We start from the raw sequence: 20,308 nt of genomic DNA on the forward strand, positions 1-20,308 counted from the left end.
GGGATGGCTGCACCGCTCCTGGGCGCGGCGATGCCTTCAACGAGGGCAAACCGGCACCGCATCGCTGCCGAGCCGCGGGGCTGCCCCAGCGGGGCCGCACAGGGCCAGGCACAGCTTGCACAGGTGGAGTTCACACATGTACAAGTCACACAGGTCCGGTTACAGCTCACACAGCTATAGCACACATGGTACAGTCACACAGGTCCGGTTACAGCTCACACAGCTATAGCACACATGGTACAGTCACACAGGTCCCGTTACAGCTCACACACATACAGCACGCACGGTACAATCACACAGGTCCAGTTACAGCTCACACAGCTATAGCACGCATGGTACAGTCACACAGGTCCGGTTACAGCTCACATACATACAGCACACATGGTACAATCACACAGGTCCGGTTACAGCTCACACACACACAGCACACATGGTACAGTCACACAGGTCCGGTTACAGCTCACACACATACAGCACGCATGGTACAATCACACAGATTCGGTTACAGCTCACACAGCTACAGCACACATGGTACAATCACACAGGTCCGGTTACAGCTCACACATGTGCAGCTCTCACACATACAGCACACACTTGTTCAGGTCACACAGGCACGGCTCACACAGGCACAGCACTCACAGGTACCCACAGGTGCTGTAGAACCACAGCCTCACCCCACTCTACCTATTTCCATTGTAGCAGGTGGAAATACAGACGTATCCTTCAGACTGGCTAAAGTAATTTACTAAAGATGTGCAATAAAAATAATTTACAATCAACACAAGTGACTCCTTTTCTTGATAAAATCTCCCAGATTTCAATATTTGATTTGCTCATCCAGCACTTAGGAACATGCAATCACTATAAACTGCTCTCTTGGGGTGTGGAACACCAAGAGGTCTTTTGGGATGAGATCAACTCCCGCACACATGGACAGGGGCTGCTCTGGAATAATCTCTGCAGTGACACATGAAAACACCTCAGCTGACACTCAGGCACAGTTCAAATGGACAGAGATCACACAGAAACCAGCCCTGAGCTCAGGACCACACTCTTTCCTTGCTTTCCTGCTGAGGCCCCACTGTTGCCAAATCCAGGTTCCAGTCCAGCACTTAGCAGACCTTCTTTCACTGCCCAGACCGCACCTGTGCAATGGATTTTATCTGGAATATTTTGCTCCAGACTTGGTGGCACAGCACCAGACCTTGTGGTGTTTTTCAGTCTAGTGTTTATCTTGCCACTGAGGCAAACCCAGGTTGTAAGTTAAGGAGCAACCCCAGTAAATCCCCCTTTACACATAACACTGGTGGTATTACTGCACTCCAAAAAAGGGTCCTTTCACATTCTAAAAAATTGCTATTTTATCACCACTAAGTTTTTCCTTATTGTACCACAGAGCAGTTTTCATCCTTACACCTCTGAGCAAGATCAATGGCTATTTTGAGATATTTATTATTTATTCAGCATACAGAATCAGGCTCTCAAACAGGAACCTATGTCAAGAGAAAATAAAAATACCTATATATATATGTTCCTAATGTGTGTGTAAATATTGAGATATGTATTTGGAAGAGTTAGAGACATTTATACAAAGAATTTTGAAATCCAAGCACACTGATCTACCTGGAAAATCCAGAAGCTGGTAGGCAAGCTGCAGGCAAACTAGAAAAACTGTATTACAAAATCAGCTCTATATACAAAACAACACCATAAAGTCACTCCATGGGAGCAAAAACTCCCAAATTTCCCCTCATATTATCATTACCACTCAGTCCCCTGCCCATGGTACCAATTCCACACTGGAAAGCAGCAGCTGGAATGTTACAGGTAGAGATGTGAGAATGGCTGCTTTGGTACAAAGCTTCATGCCTTGGGTCTCAATAGACTTTGTCTCTCTGAAGCTGTTCAAGACACGTGCTCCAGTCTGTGGCTGGTTATTTTAATCAATATCTAACTACAGGAGCTCAGTATTTGAGCTGAAAGTGCACTAAAGCAGGCAAAAGGTCTAAATTTACTAATTCAACCTCTTCAGGGCCCAACCAAGATTATTTTTTCATTTCAAACTAAACCCTTCAAGTCTGTATTCCCAAGAAAGGGACCATTTCTTGGGGATACAGACTTGGAGGGTTTAGTTTAACCCTCCTGCCAAGTGGGTTCCTAAGGCACTTGGTGCACAGTGAGAGGCCACAATGTCCTGTCACCTCCTGCACAGTGGCACAACACAGGAAAACATCCAGCCAACCCTCTGGCTTTTCCATTTGGTGCAAATTCCTGGGGTTGAGCAGCGCTTTGGGTACAGCTCTGCTGTCTTTGGAACCCTAAATCTGACACACACACAAGGTCAGGCTTCCTCCACGTGTGGCTCCTGCTCCTCAAGCACCTCAGGGAACCCAGGGAAGAGACTTCTCTCCCCTGACATAATGAATGTCTTTGAACCCACTAAATTACAGACATGTGATTGGAAAGGAGAGCGCAGTTATCTGTCAGAATAATGTTTTTTGTCCCAGAACATTTGGTATTTCCAATATGAGCATTCCTAGCAAAGCAAAGCCCAGTGCTGCAGTGACAGCAACGCCATGGGGATCACACCAGGCACTGCTCAAGGCCAAAAACAACCACCACAAAAGATGATACAAGTTGCCCACAATTTTTAAATAGCTCTGAAGAGCCATGTGCCCAGTTATTCAGACAAAGGAAGAAATACTTGTCCTGTCATCGCTTTGAGTATGTTTGGCCAGTGCTTTTATTTGGGCTCCCTCGAGTTCTGATCTTGCTTCCCATTGAAGGAGGTTGAAACCTTATTCCTGAAGGACCTGGTCTCCTTAAATAGTGGCCAGTTACTTTGGCTGCAAAGAGAAAAATAGAGATCATTATTGCAAGCACATCTAGTCCCAGGAGTGAATTTAATCCACCGTTTTGATTCCCAAGATCTGTCAAGTCTGAACGACTGAAGCAACCAGCAGCTGGCAGGCAGAGCCTCAGCATGCTCCACACCAGCAGTGGTCAGACTGAATGGTCAGAGCTCCTTTCCTACCTCTAGGAAACAGCTCTGGAATCAGAGCTTATCCAGGCAGGATTTGCTTCTGTTTCCAAATTCTAAGCAGAAACAAACTAACAACTGACTGGTATCTTATTATCCAGTACAAACAGCAAAGCTGGGGATGGACAGAAAGGACTGTGGATCCAGTTTAACACCAGAAAGTGCTGAGTTTAACCCCTGTGATTCACTTAGGTCAGCTGGAATGGGCAATTCCACAGCTCTTTCCAGGAACCTGGAATAGTGACATGAGCAGAGCACAGCTGAGAGCAGGTGAACTCTGAACATGCAGCTGACTAAAAAACTCCAATGAGCCTGATGGAGGAAAGGTTTAAATGCTACAGGCCAAAAGTTTTGGTGTTGCAGGCAGCTTGTTTATCTTCTGTTTTCTAGAAATAAAAGGATTTTCTATGTTCTCCATAAAGGCAATTGTTGAAAAAAACACCGCCTGACATCATCAATGTCTCTTTGATGGTGAAAAAGCTGCACAATGATAACTCTGTCAGGTACCTGAGTCTGGACTGGAAAGGAAAAGCAATGCACAGCACTCACTGTTCAATTCACCTTGTAATTAGGATCAGATTAGCAACCTTTGACAGGACACTAAAAGCTAAATCAGGCTCTGGTTCCCTGTGTCAGCATTCAGGAACTTTCCAGAACACTGTTCAGCTGATTGTTCTATTCATGGTTATCCTGTTCTGCAGAAAAAAATCCCTGAACTGATCAATTTATTAAATCTGCCAGTTTTCCCCACCAGCTGAGTTCATGTCCTCCTTTGAACACGGCTGTTATTGTATGATTTTGGGAATTTGCTCTCCAAGCACAAGAACTATCACTTAGCTCAACCAAATGCAAACCACGAGTTGCACAGACCCAACTCTTGGGGATATAACACTTTCCTTAAGCAAAGGCAACACAGTAAAAAGTATAAATGTTATTATTTATATACTATTAAGACATTAACTGATGCCTTACCAGACTGCAGCAGAATGGTTTTGTTCAGGGGGAACATCCTCCGCTGGTTCATTTTGCAGCCATCTCCATTCATCAGGTGAAATCTCCAGGCCTGAAGTCAATTACAAAGCAATGACAGCACAACTCCAGCAAAATTAGCCAGTGTCACATGGGCAAAATAATTGTGTACAGACTTTGTATAACAGAAACAGCACTTTTATCTGCTTTTTCAAAAGCACCTCGCTATGAAAGAGAAATTAATATCTCCATTATTTTAATATATCTTGAAAGGCCCATCACATTAAAACAACCCATAACAATATCTGCCCAATGTGAAGGGTGGCCTTACCTCTTCTCCAGGAGGAAAGTTCTCATGGCACAAAGGGCAGTGGTTTGCCACATTTTCTGGTTTGGCAGCTGAAATTGTTTGAAAAAGAATATAAGAATTGCAAAGGGAGGCTAATTTCAGACACAAGAAGAAGAACCTCATAGCAAGTAGCATAAAACTTCCTCATGTCTAACCCAGTTTCTGCCCTGTTACCATTAACTGCTCCCAAAGAAGTGCTGTGTTTAATCATCCTCAACAAAACAAGATCAAAAGGAATCTCAGAACCCAGAATCACATGGATTGGAAGGAACCTTAAAGATCATCCCATTCCCCTGTCACTCCAGGCCCTTCTAAAGCCCTTCAGCTCCCACTGGAAGGCCATGATTAGGTTACTCCAAAGCCTCTTCTTCTCCAGGCAATCCCAATTCTCTTGGCTTTCCCCACAGCAGAGCTGACCCATCCCTCTGACCAACCTGGTGCCTCCTCTGAACTCACTCCAGCAGGGTCATGTCCCCTCTGTGCTGGGATAGTGCTCAGTCTACAGGGACATGGAAGAGACTTTCCAGTCTTCTCACTCAGAAAGCTCAGGCACTTTTCCCAAATCTTTTCCCTCCTGAGGATTTACTTACATCCCTAAGTCTGAAACACAAGCAGCCTGACTTGCCAAAGACCCCTGGTGTTTGAAAGTCTGAACCTCTGATGTTCCACCTTCCTGTCTGGAGCTACTCACGATTGCAAAGCCTGCTCTTCATGTGTCTGGGCAGCTCGTCCTTGGGCACGGCCTCCCTGCAGCGTGGGCACCTCCCAAAGCTGTCCCTTTTGTCACAGTCACACAGCAGGTGCTCTGTCAGGCTGCAGATCTCCAGCATCTGCAACACAGCCACAAGGTTTGTGCTGAGCAAACACAGATGGCATTCAGCACTTCAGCCTCACCTTCCAAAATGAGAAAAGGAAAATTCAATTTCAGTCCACTTATTAACTCTTTTTCTCTTGCTGCTCTTTTCCAGAAGCACTACCCAAATCACACAGGTGTGTTCAGAATTCACCTGTCCATGTGTTAAATCCCATGCAGTGCCTCTAAACTAGACTAACAACAGTCCATGTCTCAGGAGCTCTGGGAAGTTCAGTCTGACCTGTTTGCAGTGCTCACATCTGGTTAACACGGGGCAGTGCTTCCAGTAATGCAGATCCAGCCCTTCCTCAGTGAAGGCCTCGTTCTTTTCACCACAAAAAATACACAGGCTGGGAAAAAACCACAAATATCAGCAACATCAGAGAGAAACAGATGAGCCCTGGTCCGTCTGTTCCAAGCTGTTCTCAAACACACTCAGTATCTTGAAGAGTTTCTTTTCCCTCTGTAATGCTGAGCTTAGGATGGGGCAGGTACTGCCTTGTAATTTAGGGTACATACAACTATAGAGCATTTTTTTTCTTACAGAATGATTAATTCCACAGAAGTTCTGAGAGCACCTCATCAAAACTGGCTTTCCTGGCTCCAGAATTTCCAAGGGCTTCTTCTATGCCCTCCCCCTACAACACCCAGCCAAGGCCCACTATATTTTTCCCTTATTTCACACTGAAGCTGAACATTAAACTGTGGCAATTTCTTATATCACAAGCAAATACTCAGAAAAAAAGAAAGTACAAAGTCACACTATCCAAGAACTTAAAAAAAAAAAGCACCTAGGATTGCCTGGTGATAACTCCAAATCTGTTAGAAGAGATTTTAGTCTTTATTGTTTCACTGCTGAAGGTATTAGCTTTGATCTACTGGAAAAATGTTATTACTGTTACGAGCTCACAGGTGACACCAAGGGCTTACGGTGATTAGAGGCTCATCTTACTTACTTATCCAGGTAATTTGCAGTAGAGGAAAGTTCCTTCTGAATCTTCACTGCTGCAGCTTCATATACCTTGTAACCTGTAAGGAGAGAACTATTAAACCAAGATCACATTTTAATTCGTGCACATTTCTTAACTTTATTTGAAACTACCTACCTTGATTCTGTGTCTTCTCAAAATCAGATTCTTTCTCCTATCAAACAAAGAAATTTAACTCAGAAATTTGCCTTCCAGAGAGAAAAGGAACACACTATATTCTGATTTCTGTCTGGAATTTAAAATTTAGAAGCAGAGCCAATGAACTACAACATTTGTGCTTCTGGTTCTAGGGCAAATCGCTTGTATTAAGGTATTATATTAAAAAGGTATTATTGTTATATTATAAAGGTATTGTTTAACATATATTATAAAGATATTATATATTATTGTATAATAAAGGTATTATTGTTATATTATAATAAAAAATCCAAATTTTTCACTATGTTAGGAGAAACAACACCCCAGATTTTAAGCTGGACTGCTGAGGAGAAAAGTCACCCAGGGTATGTCTAGAGTTTCTAACTCTTTTTAATAAGACAACACCAATGCTCGTTATCTAAGTCCACAATACCCAAGGAGCAAAGGATTAAAACAACCTTAAACTGAAACATGCTCACCTCTTCAGCTTCAACCTCTGCTTTTAACTGTAATTTCAGAGCTGCTTGGTGGCCTTTTAGAACTTTCTTTTTTTCCTTTGTCTGTTTCTCTGCTTCTGTTGCTGCTTTTTTCCGTGCCTGGCAGGAAATATTCTGTCAGTTCCAAAAGCTTTGGAACCATCCCTCATACACAAGAGACTGCAAAACACATCAGCACAGAACTCATGGGCGATGCAGGACACGAAATCTCCTGCTTGGTTACGTGATGGGTGTGACACAGTGACACCTCCCTCTTCCCAAATTCCCTGCACTACCTGAAAGTAACACACAGCAAAACCTTTGGGCTTACTGTTCCCAAGAACTGACAACAGAAAACAGCTTTATGCATTTTCCAAACTGCTTGTCCATCTCAGTATTCCTTGTTGGCTTTACTCCCAGGAGTGAGTAGAGGGAATACACTCAGCTATCCACGCTAAGGAACATTAACCACACACCTGAAGTGAGACAGAGGTCCATGTGGGAGTCGTGTCTTTCCCCACAGGAGGAATAAACTCTGTGGTGCAATGCCCCTGGGAACTGGGCTGGGGGGAGGGAGTTCATGGCATACGACACTCTGCTACCCATGCACTGTCCAATGTGTCCAATCACATACCCTCACTTCAGTTTCAGATTTGCCATCGATTTTGGCAAAGCCCTCAACGAGAGTTTTGTAGCGCATGGTCCTGCGGGCGCCGGCGTCGTCCAGAGGGAGGAATTCCAGTACGGCTGCCCTGTGCTCCCTGTACATGTCAAAGATGATCCGCAGCACCACCTCCCGCACCTCGTGAGCCCTGTGCTCCAGAGCTCCCATGGCAAACTGGAAATAATGATAAAAAAATTTATTTCTCTTTCCTCACATTACTGATTTGTTAGTCCAAGACTCCATTGTAGCAAGAGAAATCTTCCTACAGGAGAAATCTTCTCTGCAGGAGAAATCTTCCTATAAGACAGGTTTTTGCAAGCACTTTTTAACTCATTGGTTCTTTTTTCCAGATATTAACATCTTGCTTCATAGAATCCCAGAATGGTTTGGATTGAAAGGGATCTTAAAGCTCATCTCATTCCACCCCATACCATAGGCAGGGAGACTTCCTACTGGATCAGGTTGCTCCAAGCTCTGTCCAAAGCTTGGACTAAAATTACCAGCGCTGTTGATCAGGGGAATATACCTCTCCAGGAATTCTCAAGCACTCAAAAAAGCTAGGCAGGCCCCCAGAAAACCATCAGCAAATGCTCCATGTGCTGTAACCTCAACCTCTTACCTTCATGACGTTGTTGACGGTAAACCCGGAGTTTTCAGTCCCCATGGCTCCCAAGAGAGATTCCACCAGCTCCACGTGACTCATCACCAGGTGTGTTGTAGCATTTGGTTTTAATGTTTTAACCAGGTGCACTGGAATAATCTGGAGAGGTTTTACTTCAGGGCACAGTGCCATTTCCTAGAAACACAGAGAGGCACTGAGCACACAGATGCTGGATAAGGACAATTACCTGTGTCTGCAAAGCAGAGTTTTCTCATCTCTGTAGGTCACTTGCAGCAAAGAACACAAGAGTCACACCTGCAGCAGCAGCAGCAGGTACCCCCAGACTGCTCCAGGTGACCCTGATTTGGGGTTGGACAGGATGATCTCAAGAGCCCTTCCAACCCCAGCTATTCTGTGGTAAGTTGTGATAAGATTCTGTGATAAGCTGTAACACTTCACAGCAGCCAACCCTGGTCTGACAGTCCATTCTGATCAGGTGTTTCTCACCTATGAGCTCCCTAATTTGAAGGGAAACACCCACCTGGATGAAGGTTGAAGCCAGAAGACGAAGACGGGATGAAGAGTCTCCTGTTCTGGAAAGCAGATGTGGTAGGGTTGTTTCCAGACAATGAGAAGTTTCTTGCTTTCCTAGTTTGTGTTTTGGTATATATTGGATAATGATCATTTTTAGAAGTTTCAGGGAAGCCTGAAAAACCTAAGTTAAAAAGGAAAAATGAAACACTGAGCAAAATTACCACAGAGCCCCCTGTTTTTAGACAATACAGTAAGATCTGTTCTTAATCTGGAATTACAGTAGCACCCTTAATGGAAGCTACTTCAGACAACTGTTTTGCAGAAAACCTGTTGCTACAACATAGGTGAAAGGTTTAGAAATTGTTTCATAAAGAGTACCAAATTAACTTTCTTCTTGTCTTCTCACTTAAGGTTTATTTGATGCCCAAGTGTCCTTCAGCTAAGTGCAGTGCTTTGAGCTGGAAATTAGAAGTTACTTCGTTGCTGTATTTCAGATTTAACAAAGAAAAAGGATCAACCTCACTGCACATTTACTGCATCAGCTCATGGCTCAGCCTAGCCCAGTTTTCTCCATCTGTTCAATGCCAGACATTGCCCAGTTATTTTGGGAGTTTTGAGGGGCTTTGTTTTGGTTTTGGATTTATTCAACAGTAGCTTTATAAACTATTTGTTCAAAGTATCCTAACCCCATGGTTCTGCAATTTTGGCTGCCAGTTCTTCACTGGAGCATCAAAGTTATCCCAACTTACTGAAGATACAGTGTCTTTGATGGCCTTCCTCACAAGGAAAACAGCAGCCCTCAGCATATTCCTTAAATCCTCCTTTGGAGCGTCCACTGACACTTCCATCAGCTTCTTGTACACAGTCAGTAAAGCGTCTTCTCGATGTGACCACATTCTGGAATACGCTCCTGACACCTGAGAACAGAACAATCTATCTCTTAAAAAGTCCCTACAAGATATTTCAATACATATTTAATATTTTTATAGAGAACCAGCCTCAAAAGAATGTATGAACTGAAGCGTGAAGTCCCCAGGTGTTCCCCACAGGAATCTGCCTTTATTAAAAGCACACATTTTGAAATGAGATGAGTGAAATGGGATGAACACGTCAGGCTCATGGAGCCCTTCCAGACACAGTGAGGGTTTCTCTCCCTGCAAAAAAGACAGTGGCAAGTTATGGGTGTTCTGGGTCCATACCCTAAAGCAGTCTGCTGGATCCTGTCTGTTTATCAGCACAAAAAGGAATCGATCATCAAAGCTACAGATTGGTAGAAATGCTGTTAACAGGCATCCATAGAGCCAAGGTCAATTTTTAAGCTCAGATTTCAAAATAGCAGCTCTGAACACATAAAAATCCTCTTAACACAGAGCACAATAACCCATGGGTTTGTTTTACTGGGTTTTAGGTTTGTTTTACTGTTTTTTACCAAAGTCTCTCCAAAAACTTCCACAACAGGGCTGGCTTCCTTCAGTGCCTTCTCCGTGAGTTGTTCAGGCTCCCCAGTATTGCCAGTCCTTGGAGTATCACCCACATCCTCTTCAGTCACCTCTGACTCAACGTGGGCAACAGCTTCATCCACCTGCTTGCAGACGGCTGGGAGAGGTCTCTCATCATAAGGTAAAATTTCAACCTAGCAGAAAAGATAAAATTTGCTGTTCTGGAAATGACTCAGATGTGAAGTGGTTTTATCACTAATTGGATTCACCTCAGTGCAATTTTCTCACATCAAAGCAGCATCACACCCCAGTTAACCATGAGAATAACCACATTACTTGGAAAGCTGGACATCAGATTGTTTGTTCTGACAGGTTTCTGTAGTAAGAGAGGGAATACTACTCACATTTTCCCTGGGAAATGCTTCCTTGGAGGTTGTGGGCTGAATCCGAGGAGAAAGAGGGGACTGGTAGGGAACAACAGACTCGGAAGAAGTGGGATCCACCAACTGCTCTTCCAGCACAGGCTCTGCCCTCGGGGGCTCTCCTTGGGGTGGGTCTGCAGGCTCAGGACGAGAGCTCTGGGGGCTCTCAGTGCCACTCACAGATTCCAAAGCCAACTCGGGTGGTTTTCGGATCTGAGAAAGGGAAGAAGAGTTTTACAGCAAGGCTAAAAATGTGCTAAAATCAGTCAGTACAGCTACAACTCTGTCAACGGGCTTCTGGTGATTTCAAGTAAACATTGAACCTGGCTCACAGGTGTGTCATCATTCCCACTGGATACAGCTTTATGAAACAGAAAATAATTCTGTGTGGGTGCATGTGTGGAGAGATTATAAAACTTCCTCTTCTGAGCACATTGCATAACTATATGGATATAAAAATATCACATGGATTCTGTATGGTGAGCCTTGATACCACCTTAACCCTCCTCTACCCCTCCAAATATGAGAATGTACGTTATCCATCTGCATCAGCTAGTCTTGAAATTATGCAAAACATTCAGGATTCTAATGCCATTTTCTTGGGACCTCAAAAGTTTGATGGGATTTATGGAGAATTAAGCATGCTGATGAAACAACACACTGAGAGTCTTAGGTTGGAGAAATCCACAATCCAAAGAGAAAACTGAAAAGCTTTAGTAAATCTCAGAATGTCCATTAACATGTGAGTGAAGTTTGGTTGCTCTGCCATTTCTGTTTAGAACACCCTCCTGAGTTTGGACTAACAGCACCCACCAGCAGCTGTGCATCCAGGAGATCGTGCAGCTCCAGCTGCTGGTACACCTTCAGCCTGTACTCATCCATCTGCTCCTTCTTTTTCTTGGCAAGGTCATAATCCTCCTTCTCTACCGCGTAACGCTTCTCCACCTCGTACCGGCCGAGTCGCTCGCCCACCTAGGATTGGTACAAATCATCTTGGAACCATCTTACTGAACCCTTCTTGGAATCACTTTACTGAGCACTTCTTGGAATCACTCTACTCTATTTGCTTCCAGCCAAATTACTCAATCAAGCTATCTGATTTAAAAATTATTCTTTTGGGAAATATATCAAAAATCATTACGATGCCACACAAACAGCAAGGCCCTGATGGGCCACTGGAGCTCTGCTCCACTTAGATGTCAAAGATCATCCAACAACACCTTCTGCAAGTCTGCAATGGCCTGTTTGAGCTTCTTGGCGTGGTCGTAGCACTCGAGACGCACAGCTTCCCTCTTCTTCTCATCCAGCCTCCGGATTATCTGAGCCACTTCTGGGTCCTGGTACATGTCAAAGGCCAAATCATCCAGAGGTGAAATGGAGTCACATTTCCTGAAGGCACACAATGAACAAAGCAAATCACAATAAGGCAGGCTTCTCTTTTTATCAGCAGGGAATTAGCAAAACACAGAGATAAACAACTGCTTTACAGCAAGCAGAGGTTTTGCCAGGGTATATGCAAAGAACAAACTTACCCAAGGTAAGTTCCATCTAAGGCAGGGTCATCCAATTTAATTCCCAAGTAGTGGTCTATCAGCTTCTCTCTGGAAGGCTTTGGAAGGGCGGAAAAAAAAAATTTAATGCACATTCACCAACACCAGGTGTGTGCTCAAGACAGAATTCTGACTTGCCACAACCAACATCAGCTCTGCAATATTTATGTTTTGGGGTATATGCTGAAAGTGAAAATGTCCCAATTAATTATATTTTAATTTTTGTATTCCCATATTAGGCTCAACTTTCTTGCTCCAAGAGAACATTAAAAATAAACTAATGCAACACAGCTCTGCTGAAGATCTAGCATAAAAAAGGTTCATCCCATTACTCCAGGAACCTGTACTTGAAGAAATGGAGCATCAGTAAAAGGGCAGGGATGCTTTGAACTTACACTGCTCATGCTGTCAATGTCATAGTCTGCTGGATCCCCAATGATGTTCACAGCTACCAGGGAAACCTGCAGAAATTCACAGAAAATGGAAAGTTATAAGCTCATTCCTCTTTTCTTGGAACAAAAACCTGGGCCTGTGGTCAGGAGGGTAATATGGAAGCAGAGAGAAGCGCTGAGTGCCAAATGTGCCTCCTGCTCCATTGAAAATGTACCACCAAATCCACTTGTCTGAAACAAGTCCCAGTAGAACTGAGGCAGGTGTTTGTGTGCCTGCACCAAGGTGGCTGTGCAACATCTTCACTTTATGCCACAACAGGTCCACAACACTCAGAGTGGCTTTGTGACCCCAAAGCTGCTCTCAGAGGGAGTTCCCTGTCCTCACCACAAACCCTGCTGTGTGGGCTAAACCTCAGCACAAACAGAATGTGCCTTTCACTCGTTTGTTCTGGATGAGATGCATCCACCTGAGCCCAACTCACTTCTAACCTGTTTTTTGCATTAAAAAAAACTAAAACACAGGAGCTTTCAACCAACATTTTTTTTTCTTCTAAAAATCAAGGGAGCAAATTTCTGTGTACTGCTGTTTACTATGGAAGTGTCACCTAGGTTACCAGGTAAGGACTTCTAACTCACCTGCCCGTACAAGTTGTATTTGTTGACATAATTTCTATGGAAAATCAGCTTCAGGTACTGGCCAACTGCATCCATGTATACAGATTTCAACTCTCGAGCTCTGAAATCAGTCTTCTCATTGTCTGAGAGAGGGACATAACTGGGAAGAAAAACATAACACATGAGCAAAGGATACATCCAAACACACAGGTGGATTTCTGACCCATACATTTAAAACTCACTCATAACTGAAACAACTGTGAAAGCTCCCTGATAACCTCACAACTGAAATAACTGTGTGCAGTCACTTGGCAAGGCAATTCACCCGCATTTCTAGCTTTGTCACAGATCTACACAAGTCCAGGATCTCTCAGCTGCTCACACAGCATGACCACATCACACACAGCCCACAGTATTATCTTCCCCTGAAGTTTTTCTGATTAAGACAATAAACTGATTCAGAACTTTCCGTCTCACCCAAGTCTCTGAAACCTCTCTGACTGATACGGAGCAAAATATTCAGGCAGGCTTTCACTGATGTAGAACTCAATTTTGCTTGCAATCATGTACTGGTGAGCAAGCAGCTGCAGCTTCCGGACCCGACACCTCTCCACCAGCTGCAGGGTGATTTCCTGGGGGTACTGACACAGCCTGAAAGAGACACAGTTTCTGAATTCAATCATCATTCTAAAAGTGGACTTCACTTCCAACTTCAGCAACATTTAATTATGGAGCTTTCAAGTTGTTAATTGTAAGCCATTATTATAAATATTGTAAGAATCCCAAGAATAGAGTGGAAACACTTTTCCCTTCCCTTTACTGCGTGCATATCTTCAGGTGCCCCACACGTCTAGAATATGTGCTGAGTCACATGGACTTTACATACTAAATTTTTCATACTAGCTTGCAAACTCCTAGACTGCCAAGAACAAAAGTCGTTATCATTTTCCTTTTCCAGGACTTTATTTAAATACAATGCAGTGCCTTTGAGTGTTAATCAAGGTACTATTTTTCCCCCAGAATGAGGGTTCCACGGGATTAAAGTAACTTTTTTTTGCTTTATCAGTTTGGTTTGGGATACTGTAAACTGCTTTGACCATGCACGGCACATCTGCCACTCGTTTTAAACTTGGTACTTCAGAAATTCAGTGTTCCAAGACCATCCCCTCACGGTACCTGGGCGAGCGCCACCCGTTCACTGTCGGTGCATGAACCATCAGCTCCCGGGCACTGAACCCATCCTCGTGTCCTGACGAACTGACCACCGTGAAACCAATCTTGTGTGGCATCCTGAGCAGATGAGCTGGTCACAGCCACAGCCTTCAAGCTTCAACTCATCCCTGGAAGGGTGACAAAAACCCACTGAGGCACTACAGCCGAAGAATTGCATCCTGAGGTCAGTCGAGTCAGTAGATGATGAGTGCAAATACATATTCCGTTTAATTAACATCAGCACCATAAATGTTCTTTTGGTGTGGGCTTGATTAGCGCTGAGCAAAACGAGGATTTCGATCACTTGCAGAGCAATCTACCAATAAATTAAATCTACTAATCCAAGATGGACCTTGAAACTATGAGCTCCAAATGCACACAGGAGCAACCCGTACCAAACCTGTAGCTGCTCTACGCTCTGCACGTTGGAGCCAGACAAACAAAAAGCAAAGCACAAGGTTAGTTTAGCCTCTTTGGGAAAGCCACACAACCCCCCGCGGGACTGCTGGGGACACAAGCACCGGGAGCAGCGCTGCGCACCCCGGGCCGCGGTCGGCACCGACACCGGCCTGTCCCTCCCTCCCCTCACCGGCCGGGGCGCAGGCCCGCACGGGTCACGGCCGCACCGTTCCGGGAGGACAGCCAGGCCGGGCGGCGGACAAAGCATGCGGGGGGCTCGGTGGGGTTTGGGGGATCCCCGGGGCGGAGGGAGAGCGGGGCGCAGGGGAATCTCCCGGCCCGGCCCGGCCCCACCTGGCTCAGCGCGGGCCCGGCGCCGCTCTCATGGCAACGCGGCCCCGCCGCGCAGGCGCCGCCACCGCCCGGCCGCGGGGCGCCTGCGCGGGGCGGCCCCGGCACCGGCACCGACAGCGGCTGGTACACGGACACCGAGCCACGGACACCGAGCCACGCACCGGCACTGGGACCGGCCTCGGCTCATACACCGACCCACACACCGACACCGGCTCCTACACGGACACCGACCCACGCACCGGCAGCGGCTCATACACCGACCCACACACCGACACCGGCTCATACACCGACACCGACCCACACACCGGCACCGGCTCGTACACGGACACCGACCCACGCACCGGCACCGGGACCGGCTCATACACGGACACCGACCCACGCACCGGCACCGGCAACGGCTCATACACCGACCCACACACCGACAGCGGCTCGTACACGGACACCGACCCACACACCGACTCCGGGACCGGCCCCGGCTCATACACCGACCCACACACCGACACCGGCTCCTACACGGACACCGACCCACACACCGACTCCGGCTCATACACCGACCCACACACCGACACCGGCACCGGCTCATACACCGACCCACACACCGACACCGGCCCCGGCTCATACACCGACCCACACACCGACACCGGCTCCTACACGGACACCGACCCACACACCGACTCCGGCTCATACACCGACCCACACACCGACCCCGGATCATACACCGACTCACACACCGGCGCCGGCCCGGCCATGGCGGAGCCGCTGCGGCCCTTCCGCCTGCGCGGCTGCGGCGGCCCGCAGAAGTTCGGGGTGGCGGCCGGGAGCCTGCGCGCCTTGCTGAGGAAGGGCTGCCGGCTGCTGCAGGTGCGGACCGGACCGGGCTGGGGGCTGCCGGGTACCGGGACGGGACCATACCATGCTGCGGGGCGGATGTGGCGATGCTGGACGGCAGCGGAGCTACCGGGTCCCGCCCGGCGCTCAGCCGCCCGTGGGGCAGCTTCCCTTGGCAGGCAGCCGCCTGTGCCTCTACGAGGACGGCACGGAGCTGACCGAGAGCTACTTCCGAGCGCTGCCGCCGCAGACGGAGCTGGTGCTGCTGGGCCCCGGGGAGAGCTGGCGGGGCTGTGAGTGCGGGGCCGGGCGGGGGGCGCGGGGGCAGCGGCGGCCCCGGGGGCTCAGCCGCTGCCGCCTCACCTGCCCCAGGTGCCAGCGACATCGAGCGGCTCCTGGCCGCGTTCTGCAGCCAGCAGGGCGCTGTGGTGGAGGCTGCGCGGAGGATGCTGACGGATGAGCGGGCTCCCCGCAGGCAGAAGCTGCTGGCGGATCTCATCCACAACCTCAGCGAAAACATCCTGGCCGAGGACAAGGAAGACGACAAGAAATGGTTTGAAGGTACGTTTTTTTGCCGTAGGAAGCCGCAACGGGACTCACAGGTCTTGCCCTGCTCTGAAAAGTCACTTCTGTCAGTTCTGTTTGTAAAGCAAAGTTTGGGAGCTCTTCTGGCAGGTGGGACCGGGGACTTGGTCAGGGCTTTAGTTATCCCCTCCATTGTCACGTGTCTTCAGGTTTCTTTAAAGCACATTTACTATCAGATAACGTTTTTTAAAAATGGTGTTCCCCATTGCTTTAATAAATAGCTCTGAAATGCATTTCCCCCATTAATATAAGTCCGCACTTATGATGTTTTAATGATTTGCTAATAGTGTATGGATAACTTGCACACCTCTGCCAGCTAACCGTTTATGTTCTCTTTACACTCTGCAAGTCTCCCTTCCCATTCCCAAGCCATTACTGCAGTTCTTCCCCAACAATTCTGTTTTCTTTTCACAATCTCTTTGTGTTCCAAAAATACAAAGTAACAAGAAACATATAACAATACCAGCTACTTCTCCCTCAGCAGATGCTCTACAGCATCCTTTTAAGTGCTTAAGAGCAGGGTAGTCCTGAACCAGTAAAATAAAAATGGGAAATTAAAAAACCCGTGCAACCTGAGTTAGTGGAAAGCTGGCATGAACTCCCAGCTGGGCAGGAGCTGTGCTGAGGTACAAAATATCGTTCCCTCCAGGGCTGGAGTCTCGGTTCAAGAACAAATCCAGCTACCTGCGGCATAGCTGTGAGAGCAGAATGCGGGGCTACATGAGAGAGGTAAAAGTTTCTGTTGAAGTAACTTTTGTCAAGCTATAACAGTAATTCTGTGGCTGCAGGAATATAAAGTACTTCTACAGTGTGACATTGTGATTGTAGAAAAGAGCCTCAGGCTGCCACAGGAACCGAGGAGTGACTGCTGGGTTTCCCCCCTCTAGGTTAGTGGTTTTATTTCAAACGTTCATCCTGCAGCACGAGATGCCTACAGAGGGATAATCGACCTGATGGCAGATAAATTGAAATCTGAGAAGTACAACGGGTGCTACTTTGACAGAAGGGAGGAGGACGAGGCAGCACGCCTGTGCACCGCAGAGGGGTGGTTCTCCTGTCAGGTACCTGCAGCCTTCCTGAAGAATCATGGATGAGTTTGGGTGGGAAGGGACCTTAAAGATCATCTCATTCCACTCCTGCCATGGGCAGGGACACCTTCCACTAGCCCAGTTTGCTCCCACCCATATCCAACCTGGCCTTGGGCACTTCCAGGGATCCAGGGGCAGCCACAGCTTCTCTGGGCAACCTGTGCCAGGGCTGCCCACCCTCACAGGGAACCATTTTTTCTGTATACCTGACTTAAACTTCCCCTTTTTTCAGTTTGATCCCATTCCCCCCTCAACATCAGAGGAAGGAAACATCTTCCTGGGTGCAGTGTCAGGCTGGGGGGGATGTGGGGTGCAGGATCTCTCTGGTTCACTCACATGTGGCAGGACCACGCTGGGGTGACAAGTGTGACACCTTTCACAGGGACCTTTTGACAGAGATGACTGCCCGTGTAAGCATTCCATCAACCCCTACAGCAACAGGGAAAGCAGGATCCTCTTCAGCACCTGGAATCTCGATCATGTGTATGTACAAAATGTTAATTCAGACCTACCTGCTTTGTGGCCTTCAGCTCCACCAGAAAGGTTCAGCCTTAGTCCCTTCCCCCTGCTGCGCTGTCAGCTCTGCTGTGAGTATGTGGTGGGAAAAGGTGCTGGGATGCTGCAGCTGCTGTGAGAACAAAACCCTGAAGAGAGATGAAATGCTGCCTCTCATTAGCTGCTTTGCTTCTGCGCAAATTTTCTGTGTGTGGAAGTAAACCCCTCCTCACTGCACTATCCATGTGAATTCTCCTCTCCAGCAAAACCCCCTCTGAACCATTTCAAATGTTGGTGTGAAGCAAACAAGATTTGCTAAACTAATTTCCTTGGGGGAAAAAAATCATATGCCTAGTTATGGGGAAAGAATTCCAGTTCTGCCTGGCTCTGAAAAGGAAGATAGAGGCTTGATTATTCTGAAAAAAAACTCCTGATGGCAATATTGTCTTCTCTTTTGTGTCCCCAAGAATTGAGAAGAAACGTGCTGTTGTCCCAGAACTGGCAGAAGCTGTCAAAACACGAGACGAGAGAGAAGTGAACTGGGAATACTTCTATCAGCTGCTGTTTACCCTGGATAATTTAAAACTCGTACATATTGCTTGCCATAAGAAAACCAATCATAACCTCAGCTGTGACAAAACCAGAATTTACAGAAAGAGGAAGCAAACCCATGAGATTTCCTAGTGCTGTGTCTAGAAGGGACCTGCTGCTTTTCTCAATCATGTCAGTCTGTTGTTTTTAAATAGCTCCAATTTCTTGAATAAGAGCAATTTGAGAATCCCTGGCACAAGACTGGCTGGGTAACCCAAGCAGAGCCTCACAAAGCACACTCCAATATCCCATTTAATTATCCTCTCCTGCCTTCCCATTCCTTACGAGCTTCCCTCAGCTCAAATCAAGTGTGATAAAGGTACAAAATGAGCCAAAGGCTGACTCTGATTCTACTCTGTCATCTCTGGCCAGCATTGGCCCAAAACTCACAGTACACAGAAATTAAACTTGAACAAAACATTTTTTTCTACGAATCAACCTGCAGGGGCTCACAGACTTCTATTTCTCTGGAGATTAAGCCAAACAAAGGATTTAGGATCATGTTTTATCTGTGCCTTTTGCAGGTAGCTGCAGGAATGCCAAAGGTTCAGCAGCAGAGCTGCCACCTCACCTGTGCCAAACTCCTGCCCTCATCCCCACCTGCCCCTTTGCCATTGCTTCTCCTAGAAAGAAGAGCAAGGCCATGGCATTTTTTTTTTTGCTTTTTGCTTTTTCCACCTTTGTTTGCCATCTTCTCTGCTGATTTCCCTCTCCTTTCTAACACTTTCTGCCTCCAGCTTGAGTTTGCTTGCCACACCCCCAGAAAGGACAGCTATAATGATCATGTTTACAGTAATGTTTACTCAGTGCCTTGGAGAATATTGTTTTGGTAAAACATTTCCTACCTCAGGAAACAAATCAGGAATAGTTCAACTTTTTGCTTGAATTTTTTTTTTTATTTTTAATACCAGCTGATAGCAACTGAACTTTTGGGATTGTCAATGTAAATTGTGTGAACATTTTAAATAAAAAAATGCCCCCACATCTGTGTGTGTGTGAGTACATGAAGGTGCATGAGACATTAATCAGGTGTGATAGAGCATGAAAGGAAATGTGTTTATGAACTGAGCACCAGCTACTTAGTGCTCTGTAAATAACTAGGAAAAGCTCTATTTACTCTCATATTGTTGATCCTGGACCGGTTAGTCCACATGAAATGATATTTCTGCCTGAGCCCAAATTTACTGGGTCTTGGAAGCTTTGCTACAATAGGGTATTGATTTACTTTAAACAACAAACTTGGTCCCCTCCCAAACACTGCAATCTGAAAAGCAAGGAGATGGAGATGCATTTTTAACAAGGATTTCTAATTCCACTGCATGCAATTCTTCCAGCTTCCCTTCCTGCACTGTTTGACACTGGGGAGGGCAGCAGTGGCAGGATTCTGGTGGCAAACCCAGTGTCACCTGTGTGGCACGTGTCCCACAAACTGAAAACGCATTTTGCAAGTGAAATGAATGTCTGTGTGTGAAACTGTGTTTGCTAGAAAGAGCCAGCAGCAAACACAGCACTGAAGGAATGCTGGGAGGAGCTGCTGCAACACAGAGCTGGGCTGGAACTATGAATATGCAATTAAAAAATCTGGATTTTTCCGTGTTACAGAATTAGAGTGAAAAGGAGCCAAGAAATATCTTTGACAGAAACAATGCATCAGCTGGAGTGGAAATGGGAATGCATTACCATGCCATGCATATGCAATTTGTTTGCCTTACAACTTTTGAATGT

The 20,308-nt window shown here is 46.4% G+C and overlaps 2 protein-coding genes across 5 annotated transcripts; one reads left to right on the forward strand and one right to left on the reverse strand.

The window, feature by feature from the left end:
* Positions 1-722: 722 nt before the first annotated feature.
* Positions 723-15,102, reverse strand: CEP104 (centrosomal protein 104). Of its 4 annotated transcripts, none has more exons than XM_030289277.4 (22): positions 14,997-15,102; positions 14,208-14,371; positions 13,509-13,682; positions 13,053-13,191; positions 12,420-12,485; positions 12,007-12,083; positions 11,695-11,863; positions 11,288-11,446; positions 10,457-10,687; positions 10,043-10,246; positions 9,363-9,530; positions 8,621-8,794; positions 8,098-8,274; positions 7,449-7,652; positions 6,818-6,934; positions 6,318-6,354; positions 6,168-6,240; positions 5,453-5,561; positions 5,050-5,188; positions 4,341-4,408; positions 4,013-4,103; positions 723-2,846 (listed from the first exon to the last, which is right to left on the reverse strand). In XM_030289277.4, exons 2-22 carry the CDS (start codon positions 14,318-14,320, stop codon positions 2,713-2,715), a joined length of 2,823 nt encoding a protein of 940 aa, XP_030145137.4. In that variant the 5' UTR covers positions 14,321-14,371; positions 14,997-15,102; the 3' UTR covers positions 723-2,712. The 4 variants fall into 4 exon arrangements, with proteins under 4 accessions (XP_030145137.4, XP_012425851.5, XP_030145138.4 ...); XM_012570397.5 differs by having other exon boundaries at positions 14,833-15,003; XM_030289278.4 differs by lacking the exon at positions 14,997-15,102 and adding an exon at positions 14,870-14,954.
* Positions 15,027-19,565, forward strand: DFFB (DNA fragmentation factor subunit beta). The gene is given in 7 exon segments (XM_041720401.2): positions 15,027-15,857; positions 15,991-16,196; positions 16,198-16,385; positions 17,059-17,138; positions 17,297-17,470; positions 17,880-17,980; positions 18,460-19,565. Coding segments are annotated over 7 exon segments (1,797 nt in total). The 3' UTR covers positions 18,677-19,565.
* The last annotated feature ends 743 nt before the right edge of the window (positions 19,566-20,308 follow it).

The sequence above is a fragment of the Taeniopygia guttata genome, chromosome 21, assembly GCF_048771995.1.
Source record: "Taeniopygia guttata chromosome 21, bTaeGut7.mat, whole genome shotgun sequence".
NCBI lineage: Eukaryota > Metazoa > Chordata > Aves > Passeriformes > Estrildidae > Taeniopygia > Taeniopygia guttata.